The sequence below is a fragment of the Haemaphysalis longicornis genome, unplaced genomic scaffold (assembly GCF_048455015.1).
Source record: "Haemaphysalis longicornis isolate Haplotype H1 unplaced genomic scaffold, Haemaphysalis longicornis Haplotype H1 scaffold_1, whole genome shotgun sequence".
Lineage (NCBI taxonomy): Eukaryota > Metazoa > Arthropoda > Arachnida > Ixodida > Ixodidae > Haemaphysalis > Haemaphysalis longicornis.
Genome location: NW_027526203.1, coordinates 268,052,196 through 268,065,606, shown reverse-complemented (window position 1 = coordinate 268,065,606; position 13,411 = coordinate 268,052,196). Strand labels below are relative to the sequence as shown.

Here is a 13,411-nt window from a genome sequence, read left to right as displayed (position 1 = left end):
GTTGGGACCTTTTGTTCGCGCCCGAGTTCCGAGGCTGGAGCCCGAGCCCTTTTTGTATTTTCGGTTAAAATAGTTACCGTTTTTTTTTTTTTTTTTTTTCGTTTTGCTATCGCCAAAAATTACGCCGACGTCTCTTATTGATAAAGAACACTGCTAGTATCAGTTACGTACTTACGTTTTGCATGAGATAAGCCTAATGTTTTCTTTTTGCTGAACTATCTTGACAAGTATGGAGTGTGCTACAAGATTTAGTAGTTTAGAAATGTTTTGCGTCTATGTAAACGTCTCGTTCAAGAATTCCTTTAAAGGAGTACTGACACAAAATTTAAAGCTGAGATAAGTGTAAAAAGCTTCGTTTGTAAATGAAAAAAACTCCCACGAAGTTGCAAATGTAATCGTTCAGTATAACATAGTTTAAATCAATTTTAATCTTGCACGCCGCAGAAAGCTCAGAACGAATACCCTTTTGACATCGGCATCAGCATGACGCCATCTGTTCCTCGCCCCAAACTGCCGACGTCATAGCTCCGTGACCTAGCAAAGCACTTGCTGCTGTTGGCGCGCGCTGCTTCGCCTTGTGCATCACATCACAGTTTTAGGACTGACGTCGTGATGCCCAGGCGCGTGCCACCAGGCCGTCTGGACGCTCGCTCGCGTCCAGACCGGCCGTGGTGTGACGGAAACAGCGACGTCATGTGGGTTCGGTCATGGCGGACGCCTTGGCGTTTGTTTCACCGAAACCGTAACTGACACGAATAAATGAGGCTGGAAACAATTATTTACTCTGCAATCGACCAATCTAATGGGCCATTCCATTATTTGGCTGGTAGCACCTATCGCACCGAATAAACATAACACGAAAATTTCGTGTCAGTACTCCTTTAATGTTTGGCCGGGCGGCTGAATCGAGGGATATATACATGCATCGGGTTTTACATCGGTAGATGAGCATCTTTAAAAAAAAATTCCTGAGCAAACCGCTGCTCCGTTCGCGCCAAAACTTCACGCTAAGGACGCATTTAGTGATCTATTTTGTTCAACACTTACAACAAAAGCGGCACTCACCTGCTTAGCATATCTAAAATGCCAAATATTAAGGTTCCCTTGCAGGTTGAACGGTGAGTGTTCCCGTGGGTTGGGGATTGGGCCGGCGGATTGATCTACTCGGGGTTGCTTCATGTGCGCCGAAATCTCGTGCACACAGGGTTTTCGAATTTTTTCCGCTGGCACAAAAGCAGCTGTCCCAGCTGGGAGTTTAACCGGTAACCTCGTGTTGGGCACATTGTCATAGCCAGACACCGCCGGGAAGTGCGTGTTTAGATAGGGGTGGGTGCTGCTTTATTATTTATTTTTTCGAAGAGCGGGAGAACTCGCTCTAGGCACCCCAAGTATAAAATTGCTACTGCAATTAGCAATTGCGTACCTACAACCTATTTTGCCGCCAGAGCAAAAAGGCCATGAAGGCAAAATACAACTAAGTAATCCCTCGTTTACTCGAACTCGAATATCTCGAAATATCGGTTAAGTCAAAATATTTTCTTTCCGTGCATTTACGTAACTTCCATAGGCGCTATGTATTTGCGCCCTTTTATCTCGAAATGGTCTGGAGACTACGGATATCTCGAAATGTTGCCAGAGAGGACACAAGGCAAAGTTCGCTAAAGATCGCTGATAAGGTCGCCGTTCGAAAGCTTAGCTCCCACTACGCGTGGAACGCGGTCGTGAGCGGCACATCAGAGAGTTATACTGGTTATACGCCTCGAGAGCTGCCTGTAGGGGCGCCACTGAAATCCCCCTAGCGGCCCGTTTCTAAAGCAGTCGCGGGAGGCGCCGGCCAGCTCACCACTATCGCCGCGGCTTTTGCGGCATGTTCGCGACTGAGATTCCCTGTTTGCATGCGTTGGAAATAGACATTTATTAGGCGCAGTCACTCTCTTCGCAAATGTGGTGTGTTTACGAGAGTGTAAATGTATCTGACGCCATCTTAGTGCAGTACATTCGGTCCGTATAAGCGCCAGATGTGTGTCACAGGCCAGCGCCGCGAAACCGGCATATGCATGGAGCTGATCGTAATTCCACAACCCTGAAGTTTACTAACTGTACCTCCGTAAGCAGCGTTTCTTTAGATGCTCATGCTACGGCTATACGCTACGATGTAAATCGGTTTTGTGTGCTTGCATAATGTAGCGGAGCACTCATACCCGACCACGCCAGTTGCGCTTCATATTTCAGATATTGTCACTACCCTGAACAAGCCAATGGGCATACCTTTCACCAACATTCTACGCAATAAGTACGATGGATAATGCATCAGCACACGACTAAGAATTTAATGCTGGGTCGTCCTGTCGCGAGGTGAGCGCTTGCAAACGTTCATCAGTCGCTACATATAACCCTCCGCGAGCAACTCGGAGACGAGCTTATATTTGCTTCCGCGACTAAATGCATCTTTGAAGCGTCGTCATACGACACAGATATCCTGCAGAATCCAGCACAAACTGAAATCAGAGGGCCCTATCAGATGCCACACTCTTCCAACGACACATTTTATCGCTTGTGAACTGCCTACGCTATCCTTCAAAAAATGCGTCCGCCGTGTGATCAGCTGTTCGTTCAAGTCAAAAAACAAAAGGAAAGTGAACGCGCAGCTTGTGTGTGTGACTACTAAAACGTTCATTCCTTGATGTCGCTCCGCATTTGTACAGTGGGGTCCACTGTTAAAGGGAAACGGCGAGCGCGTGGCCACTGCGCTCCGCGAAGCGCCGGCTCCGAGAAGTGGCGAGAATCGGAGACAACCGGCACATGCGCACTGACCGCACGATGCGGCAGAAGCCGCTCTGTCGTCTGCTACGGCGCTCCGCTGCACCGATCAGCTTGCAACAGATGAGGGATTTCGCACTCGAAGGATGTCAGCGGCCGGGCGAAGCGCCGTAGCAGACGACACAGCGGCTTCTCCCGCCTCGTTCGGTCAGTGCGCATGTGCCGGCTGTCTCCGATTCTCGCCACTTCTCGGCGCCGGCGCTTCGCGGAGCGCAGTGGCCACGCGCTCGCCGTTTCCCTTTAACAGTGGACCCCACTGTACACAACACCTAAGCGTCCCCCTTCCCCCATCCCCCCATGTCTTGAGAAATGTCAGTGAATTTCGCATCTAGTTGGTCTGGTAAGGCCTACCTTGCTCAAGTTTAGACGACCGTCTTTAGCATTTCCGAAGCTGCACTGGAGTTTTTTCATTCCCGTACGAGCTATGCTATTTATTCCGGACTTGGCAAACCATTAATTTTTTTGTGGTTTCATTAACTCTCCTTGGTTATTGCTTTAAGGCGTGAGTGGGCACATTTAACGACACACAGCCTTGGAATATACTTAACATTTTCGCGTGGCCTATATTCCGATAAAAGGCAGAAGTTATTGTCATATCCCCGAACCATCTTTTTGTACGACGTATATATTCAAAACAAAGCCGCATTCCCTGTCCGCGCTGCAAAACGAAACCAACCTCTCACTGTGTCAGTATCAGGTCTAAACGAGGCGACAACAGAATTCACTTGTGCCTGACGTGTTCGGAGGTGACAGTGGTGATATACTGCTGCCGTCGCCGACGCCCGTAAGTTCGGCGAAGAAGCCCACAGAACCGCGTCCCCGGATAGCTGTTGTTGGCTTTCGAACACTCTACCAGGACGCATCTGTTTTTTTTAAGTGCCCTATACGTACCGCTTGCTTACAGACATCACCGTAACAAGTTTTTTAGAGGGCGGAGAGGCAAAAAGAAGCGAGAGAGAACCAAAACACTGAATGAGCTCCTATGAGTCGCGCAGCGCTCATCCCGTACGCGCCGCGGAGAAGCGGCGGTGGCGCAGCGATCGCGAAGCTCGAGAGCGGAGAAACGTCCCGGTACGGTACCCGGTACGCTTGCGCATGCGCCCAACCAGTTTTTTCGCCTCGGCGCACGCGCAGTGGCGCCGGTCGCCTACCGGGTACCGTACCGGGACTAGTTAGTTCTCCGCTCTGCTATAACTCTCTGTTTAAGCGGAGCACGCGCTGAAAGAGGCCAATGTCCCGGTTACCGGAATGCTGTCCGACGCCTATATCGTTGACATAGCTGTGGACGACGCAGTTGACCATGTGGACGTTGAGAAGCCTCGAGAAGCCTACAACGGCAGAAACAATGAACATGCCGCGCCTGCTTCGCAACAAGGTAGAATGTAGCGGTGGAGACCAACAATTGATGCGATGCGTTGAGCAGCTCGAGAATGCCTTTCTTTGACTGGATGCGAACGCGAAACAGGCGAGCATCTCACAGTTCTTTCTTCCGCAGTAATAAAAATTCGTTTTTCCTGCGAATTATTTTGACTATCACGAAAGCTCCCCTGTGCATGGAGCTTTTGTTGCCAGCACTAACTCTTATTTCAGTAACCAGGCCCCAAATTTACCATATTTCGCTTAGCTCGAAACTGCGCTTATCTCGAAATTTTCAGCGAATTCTACGACTTCGAGTTAACGAGGAATTGCTGTATTTAATTTGGAAGAAATTTGATAACTCGCTCAGCCCAATTTCAACCCCTCAAAGGTGTTTTTTTTTTTTTCTGCAGAAAGATTGAGAAACTTTCAAATTACGAAAAATATTCTGTACTCCTTATTGTACCCCCACACAATCGCCGCCCCTATCTAATGCCCCCACGGGCCTTTAGGGTATTTAATTTAAAAAAAAAATAGTGCTACACGGCATCACCAGTGGCTGACTGCTGATCAGCACGTCAAACTTGCGTTAGCATTCAGGTGACATGATCAAACGAAACTATATAGGCACCGCTAAGGTCCCTCGGTCATGTTTCTTGGTGGTGGCTTTCTTCATCAGCCGCTATCTACACAAATAAGTCCTTGTGACGTCATAAATACCCGGCGTTAAAGCGACCTCATTTGTTTTCATTAATATTTGGCTTAGTTGTTGGAAGGGTGCATAAAAATTGGAATCATCGTTATGGGGTCAACTCGCTCTTTTGAATGAACCAGTGGTGATTTGTTGTCATGGGCCCCTTAAGCAGGCAGCGGCCTGTGCCCGGAACGAGCACTCGCCGGTTTGTGCCATTACCTCTTGTGTCACATTCTGCGTTTAGCATCCCGGAGCGGTGCTTTGCGTCTGTAAAGAGCACTCTGTTCGCCGGTGGCGCGCTCCTTCGGCTCGGCGAGCTCCTTTGATGACCGTTAGCCGACAGATTCCTTCCCGGGAGATGCGAAGAGAAACAACGAAGCGCCCGGTTCGCCGGCTAGAAGGGGTAGACTGTTTGCGCTGGTCGTGGGCTGTTGGTCTGCCGCTGGTTTGCGCTCCCGAAGCAGTTGAGAAATGGTTCCTTGGAGTCACGCGTAATTCGGGCGCTATTAATAACCTGCGTGTACGCCCTGCTTGCCTGTATACGGAAGCCCCGTCTCGTCCCGTTCGTTTCTTCACTTTTTTCCCCTTTGGGTGCATGTGTGTGTGTGTGTGGGAGTGCTTTCGTAGACAGAGCGTTAAAGCCCGGAGGCGCCCGGTTGAATTCTATTTTATTTCATTCCCAACCGTGTTGTTTTTCCCCTCTCATTGTGTCGGAGAGTGATTGAAGCGATCAGGACGGTTGTTGTTTCGCTGCAAAGAGAAACACGGCTTAGACGGGACTTGAAACTTTCTTGGTTTGCTCTTCCGAGGTCTCCTGCTTGATTCACTTGTTTGCTCGTTTGTTTCTCCTGTTTCGCGCTTTGTTCCCGTCATTGTATATGCTGCGAAAACCCCGGCAGGCCCTTGGCTGGCCTGATGAGTTGCTGCCGTTCTGGGTGCCCGCGTCTGCGCATTTCGAAGTCACTGGCTCGGAACCTTCAGTGAACAACTCCTCCGGCGTCTCGGGGTTCCCGCTGCCATCTTTTTGCCGAACTATAGATGCAACTTGCTCGTAGTGCATGGATACGATCAATGGCAGAGAGACCTAGCTCGAGTCCTGGGTGATGCTCACCCTGATGTCTTCTGTTCTGCCCCACCGCAGGGGCTCAGTGCTAGTGTTCTTCGCTAGAAAAGCTTGGCTGCAGATTCCCGCACGAACACGTTTAGTAAGCGTAGTTAATGCCGAGCTTAATTTTTTTTGCGACAGTAGGGAACGTGGAAGAACGTAATTTGCACCTATATTTCTAATAGGGGTGTGTGGTTGTTCAATTAACTTGCAGAATAATCGATTAATACTTTAGTCACGAGTATTTTTTTAACCGGGGTAATCGGTTGAAATCATGGGAGCAAAATGAAACATGGCTACCCATGTTCTAATAGTGCGCAAGTGTGTCGAGGGCCACATTCGTTTCAGATAACCAGCCTTACGTCACAACAGAAAACAGTGCACGTATGCTCAGAGATGGTAGTGATTAAAACCGCAATCTGAGCTGTACGTACAGACAGACAGACAGACGGGAAAACGGTTACTCTTGATGCAGATATACACGGTACAAAAAGCGGCGACGGGGCACTGACAACGTTTTACAGTGGTGTAAACTAACCATGATATAAGTAAACCACGACTCTCAATACAGATATACACAGTACAAAAAGCGGTGAGGGGGCACTGTCAACGCTTTACAGTGGTATAAACTAACCATGGTATAAGTAGCGGCGAGGGGCACTGACAACGTTTTACAGTGGTATAAACTAACCATGGTATAAGTAAACCACGACTCTTAAAGGGACAGACAACCGATTTTTGTCGCGTATGTATTCCCTATCCCGAATGAAAGGGCATCACTTAAAGCACCTTGACGAGGAACGGTTTTGCTGATAACGTCCTAGAACTTTTTAAATCGAAATTTTTAGATCTACGAGCCGTAGGTGTCCCTCCCAAAAATAATGCTGGCAACCACGACATAGAGTAGCTCGACAACATACTTTTGTCTGTATGCGAAATGAAAAACGATATTTAAAAACTTGTCCCCAGTTAAAAAAAGTTTGAATCGCAGGCTTTCCTGTTCCTTTATGTGTGTGTTTTTTTAATGCAAAGGTCTATTGTGCACGAATGCGCCATCTGTTGGGATAGACGATAGGTAGAATCTGGCTTCACGTTGTGGAGGTGGGAAGTTCGATTCTCCCCGGGCGTGACGTTTTTTTTTTTTTTGTTTTGTTTTGTTTTGTTTGTTTTTAAGCTGCCGTTGGCGTATTTGGTAACTGAAATCGAATATTTTGGCAGAACAAACGCCCCTGACTCAGGCAGAATCGTCAAAGCTCCTTCACGGGGTCTGTTTACTCAACGCTGCCGTTGATTCTGGGCATGGAGGCTCAGTTAGCCACACTGATGGCGTGGGTTTAAAATTTTCAAAATAATGTTTAGAAATACATATTCAATTTAACCTTGTACAAATACTTGTGTGAAAAGGTTATCAATACGTAAATAAACGTTTCAGCAGTTACAGTACCTGTTACGTTTGCAGGTCACGTGACAGGGACACATATTGTAATGTCAAGTTTCGACACTACGAACCGCCACTTTTCCGATTTCAGGAAGTTTGCTGCCAAATTAAAATGATTTCCGCCAATTTGTTTAGAAATTGCTTGTGGTCAACGGGCTAAATAAAACGCCGGCTTTCATGTGAGCTATAGAACATATACGCGACAAAAATCGGTTGTCTGTCCCTTTAATACAGATATACGCGGTACAGAAAGCGGCGACGGGGCACTGACAACGTTTTACAGTGGTATAAACTAACCATGTATAAGTAAACCACGACTCTTCATGCAGATATACACAGTACAAAAAGCGGCGAGGGGGCACTGTCAACGCTTTACAGTGGTATAAACTAACCATGGTATAAGTAAACCACGACTCGTAATGCAGATATACACGGTACAAAAGCGGCGAGGGGGCACTGACGCTTTACAGTAGTATAAACTAACCATGGTGTAAGTAAACCACGACTCGTAATACAGATATACACGGTACAAAAAGCGGCGAGGGGGCACTGACAACGCTTTACAGTGGTGTAAACTAACCACGGTATAAGTAAACCAGGATTGATCGGGGCCCTCTGGAATTACGGCGAGTGCCGATGTTCCAGAAATAGTGCGAGTGACAAATTCGGTCATAAACGTCGCGCCCGCATCAGCGCCACGGTGACGATCTGCTTAGCTCATCTGGAAGGTCTGTGGACAGACTGAAAGCCGTGGTCTGCAGCATGACATATATGCTCCCTGAAGACTTCCTCCATATGGACTGATAGCCTCCCCCTACCCTTCAGCCCCCTCTGGCCACGGGCCTTAATTCCTTTCCATTAAAGCTCGCGACAAGGCGGAGGAGCATATTGGTATTTTTCATTATTACATTATCATGATTATAAAAATATTTTTATTTTTCTTCTTGAACTAACGCAACCGATTAATCGATCAATTAACCGATTAAAGTCTACCGATTAAGCGGTTTAAAGAAACATAGACGGCTTTATTGCTGAAATTACCCTAGTCCCTGAGGTTATCATGCGAAGCTGTCTATGGCTAGTCTGCGGAGACCGAGCGTAGACCAACAGTTTTCAGCGCACAAAAATAAGTAAAATAAAAATGGCTGGCGGTTACGATACCCCCTGTAATGCGATATTTGGGCACAGCAGCAGTGCGCTGTGGCAACACTGACTCGTGGGTTCTCCCGACGGCGGCGATGATGAGCCTCTGCGTCGGCGGCTCGAAGTGCGTCTCAGGAAGTGACCGCGAACTGCGTCTTAAGCGAACGCACATCATAGACACGCGCACGACCCCCTTACGTTTTCGCCAAGCGTCGCGCCGTCGAGCGCCTCGTGCGGGCAGAACATACTGCCTCCTTCCCGCCCCCACCGCACACTTTCGGAGAGCGCTGGCTCGCGCCGCCCCGGCGAACCGCCCTCCCCTCCCAATTTTGCGACACTCTCCTCCTTTGCTTTCTTTCATCGTTCGCTTTTTATTTCACTTGCCATCGTTCACTCGGTTACGCCGACAACGCGGCTCATCCCAGAGATGGCCGCGAAAGGGCTGCGCCCTAGAGGTCCTAGGGCCTCTATATTTTTTATATAAGACGGCCTATATTGCCCGCGGAAAAGCAGTGCATTTATGTTTAGCGGTGAAGCCGACATTAAGATCATCGGTGTAAGCTTGGTTTTTGTAAGTACGTTGGCTTACCCACATTGTGTGTTGCACAGTGAAGCATGGCCATCTACTGAGGGAGTATGGCTACAGCCCCACTTTGTACTCCTCTCCACCGCCGCCGCTTCTTTCCCGAGTCGGCGTCTCTCTCCCCCTCAGACACTGCGCAACATGCCGCGCGCTCTTCGGCAGCCACCTGTGCGGCGCACTGGAGGCGTCATTGGGCAGTCTGTAGTCTGTTGCGTGAGGATCGCACCACTGTCCTCACAATTCAACACAGCAAATCCCCAATATGTTTAGACCCCAGCACAGCAAATTCCACCATAGTGCTAGCTTCGCTGCATTTATCTCTTCACGGGGTGAAGGGACTCTGAATTTTTTTATCATTTGCATATTGTAAACGAGGGTGCATGCGCGACTTCCATGGTTTGCTCATTTCCACGAAGCCGGCACCACGGCGTATTGTGGTGGTATTTAGTACTTGAAAAGTTCTGACCAACCGACAGTGCCGTGCTGAGTTAGAGTTGTTGCAAATGTTCGACGCTGTGTAAGTTTGACACTTTGCCATCGCAGGCTGTGCGGGCGGTCCAAGGAGACTGCTGTTTTGTTGAAGCCGCAATTCTTTTTTTCAGTTATTTCAATCTAACGTAAGTTGCCCAATGGATAATGCAGGATAAGTCGCATGGGGTGAGTCGGTTTTGGCAGGGGACGATAGTTCCGAAATTGACGGCTTTTTTATCGCCGACCATATAGCTAGGACAATTCGCAAACCGCCTCTGGAAATCGTTGTCGGGCGTGCTGGGCCAAAGAGTAGGTTATTCAGTCAACGTGACCCAGGCGTCGGTTTCGCTGCTTCTATCAGCACGCGTCCGCGGTGGTGTGTACTACGATGTGTCCATGTGCGCGTCTTATCGTCCGCTGCGCCTTCATTGGCATGCTGATCTGACCGTGGCGTGCACGTTCTCTTTGCTACAGTGGCGCAGATGGACTCGGAGACCGTCACCGACCAGGCCACTACTCCGGCCAGGAAGAGGTGAGTGCCGCCCGACTGAGTTCGCTCTTCGCAACTGGCCGCGCGCATTGGCGTATCAGTAGCCGCTTATCGCTTTCATCTGTGTGCTGCGTGCACGCGGTGAGCCTTTCCGCTAATTGCGGGCCAGCGAGTGGGACGTCCGTGCACGGAATGTGAGTGATGGGTGGGGGGGAAAGGGCGTCGTTCTTTAACGCTATCGCGAAATTAAATGCCTCGCCGTGTTGCTCGGCTGCCTTCAATCTGCACGTTTACCTTTTCGGGGCACTTCGCTGTCGTCTCTCGCGTCGTCGCCACTTTCACTTGTACCTGTTCGTACCGCCGAACAGCTTACAGCGATGAGCCACACTTCTAACGTACCTGAACAAAGAGAAAAAAAAAGTTCTTCAGCTGTGTCGGTGAGATCGTCGGGGCATCTGCAGCAGCGAAATGCTGGTTTCAGTGCGGTCTTTCAATACAAGCGCTTCTCGTGTAAACCTAGCATGAAATTCGTTTAATCTAAGTGCGGGCGTAATACTCTGTTCGCACTACATATGACAAAAAATTCTAGACGCTTGTGTCTCCAAAAGGTGAAGTGCTAGCGAGGGGGACAGCTGATTAGGTAATTAAAACAGTTTCATCGAAAGCTTCTTCGATTGCTACTGTCGTAGGCCGCAAGGCGCACTAGTTCCGCGCGCACTGCTGCTTCACTGCACTGTACTGTGGTCGCGTGTTATTACGTCACGGGGGGCCTAACGTCACTTCTGAGCATGGTATCAATGATGACGTCACTTCCGCTTATGACGCCGTGTATGCCGTTAGAGATTTGCGTCAGCCCTTCGCCCATGATAGACACTTTTCGGGCCAGTGACCCTACAGTGTCCATTAGGTGCCCTATGTATCTGCGCAACCTCCACGGGGGCCAAATGACTGACAGGTTCTTATGTAACGGCGTGAAGGAGTTCCAGCGGGTCGCGCACTTGTACCGCTGCTTTCGGCTGAGTTGCATTGTTGCTGCGAAGACTAAAGTGCTGGGTGTAACCCTGATGCACAAAGCGGTGTGGGAAGAGGTATTGAAACTTCGATGCAGCGTGTACGGCTTGGTATTTGTTTCTCTTCATTGGGGCTTTGAAGTTGTAGCCAAGATAGCCCAGCTGCAAGCAGGTGTGCGATGTACATGGAGATTGGCAGTGTTTTAATGTAGCTGTAGCAAGGAGCGACGTGGGGAGAAAATGAATAAACGCGCCCAAAGAAGTGTCACTGGTATACATGTTGTCAGGAGACTTGAAGTGGAACAAGTTCGGCCTGTGGCGGACTAACTGAATCAAGAATAACTTGCCACGTGACAGGAAAAGCGTTCAGGTTGAACGTACGGGTGCAGCTTTCGACGATGGGACTTGAAGCGGGAGGCTTATTGTTCCAAGGCCACTAGTTCCGGAACTGGTGCACGGAACTAGTCAGGCCAAGTTGCGGAAGCCTACCGCACCGCAGTGGTGCCACATCCGCTTAGGCTTTTGGAGCGTGCGCGAACCGCAAGGTTTTCGCGCGGTTGCTAACCTCTAGCCGCTACCATTACTTTCCGCCCGCCTTCACTTGTGTGTGCGGGAGTCTCCCGCGTGGTTTAAGGGCGTTTTTCTTCTTTGTAAATTTTCTGTAAAGCTCTTAGCCAGCCCCCACCCCTCCCTTCGCTGCGCGAAAATAACTTCCCCTCGGATGCGTTTAATTTCTCAGGCTGATGGTCGCACAGATTGAGGCTGCCGCTTCGTCGGCTCGTGTTTTTTCCGATTGGTCAACGTCACACCTTTAGTGCTTCCCCGGGCCCTGAGCCCGGAATCGCCGGCCGCAAAAACCCTTCGCCGCGGGTCTTTCAGCGGGGCTTTGCGGCGTGGCGCTTTTGAACGCTTTTCTGATCGCGCTTAGCTCGCTCCCGAATTTCGCTTCTCATTCTCTTTGTTTTTCCGGTTTGTGCGAGCTTCGCTCGATTGGCAACGAGCTTTGGGGAGCCTTTCCGCTTTTGTTTTCCTTTGTCGCTCCCTGCGAGTTAGCGTGCCAGTTCCTGCTTTCCCCTGGCTGCTCTTGCGGTCTCGTGATTCCGGCCGTAATGCTCCCGGCGCGCCTGTCTAAAGTCGGCTCCAAATCCTCGAGGACTGTACTGCACGGATTCGTTCTTCGCGGCCTAAGCAGGGGTTTACTTTTCGCAAAACAGGGATACGGGGGGCCCTTCGCGAAGGGTGAACAGGGGGCTGTCTTTTTTATATATGCTGAGAGGAGCTTCGCGCTGCGTCTGCTCTCCCCCCCCGCCCCGTGCTTCTTTGGCTCCATATCTCTGGTTTATTTTGTGCTGCCTTCTGGAAAACTGGAGACGTGCCCGGCGTAAAGTTTGTTGCGCGAAAAAGATGCGTATGCAACGCAGACTTTTTTTTTTTAACGCGGTAACTAGTTGTCGATAGCATTCGCCTCATTCTGCTCATTGTATGCCGGCGCGAGATCGCCCTGCTCATCATGCCTGGCGCGCAGTGTTCCACAACTGTGAGTATGCATGCATGCCAGAGGTACCAATGTGTTTGTGCCTGGATCTTCCTGCTTCGCGCCTGTTTTCTTGTTTCTTTAAATTGTTATCTATGAAAATCAGGTAGCTAAATCCTACTTTCGTAATCATATCGCCGCTTGGCGGTTGCGATGCGGTTTGTCATCAGTAAGGTTGAAGCAGAAGTAATTTTAATTGAAGGTTGAAGGAGAAGTAATTTTTGTAATTTTACTCGATACGTGCATCTCATTGGCCAAGGCCGTTGCTGTATTTTTTATTCGTACGTGCGACCATGCCCGTGTAGCACATTTTTTTTTTATGTTGTGATCGCAATGTCAACATTCACAGCTTCAATGAAGCCCCTTTTATGAAAATGGTGGCGTGTAAGCAGTTTTTTTTTTAATTTTATTGTTATGGGCGCGTTTTGTCAGCAGCATTCTCATTTTCGAATCTTTCGATTTTGTTTAAGCAAGCATGCGAGAAAAAAAATTTACACATAAACCTTTGTAAGATTCACAGTTTCTGTACTGTTCCGTTTCATAAAGCGACGCTGTGGGGATGTGTAATGATGTGTGTATGTTGTCAGTTATAAGCCGTGCGGGGAAGGGGGGGGGGAGGGGGGGGTCGTGCTGCTTCGGATTGTATGCAGCCCTAAGACTCTACAATGCAGTCGTGGGTGGGTTATATAGACCTTGATATTTTTCTCAGCTGAAAAAAAAAAAAAAAAACACCGGCAAAAGCAGCTTTTGCGCTATGGTGACCATAA

The 13,411-nt window shown here is 49.1% G+C and overlaps 1 protein-coding gene across 1 annotated transcript in view; it reads left to right on the top strand.

The window, feature by feature from the left end:
- Positions 1–13,411, top strand: part of LOC144145564 (maternal embryonic leucine zipper kinase-like) — a 139,720-nt gene that overhangs the window by 43,570 nt on the left and 82,739 nt on the right. The window contains exon 12 of the mRNA XM_077677213.1: positions 10,085–10,142. Coding sequence (XP_077533339.1) covers positions 10,085–10,142 — 58 coding nt within the window. The remainder of the gene's footprint in view (positions 1–10,084; positions 10,143–13,411) is intronic.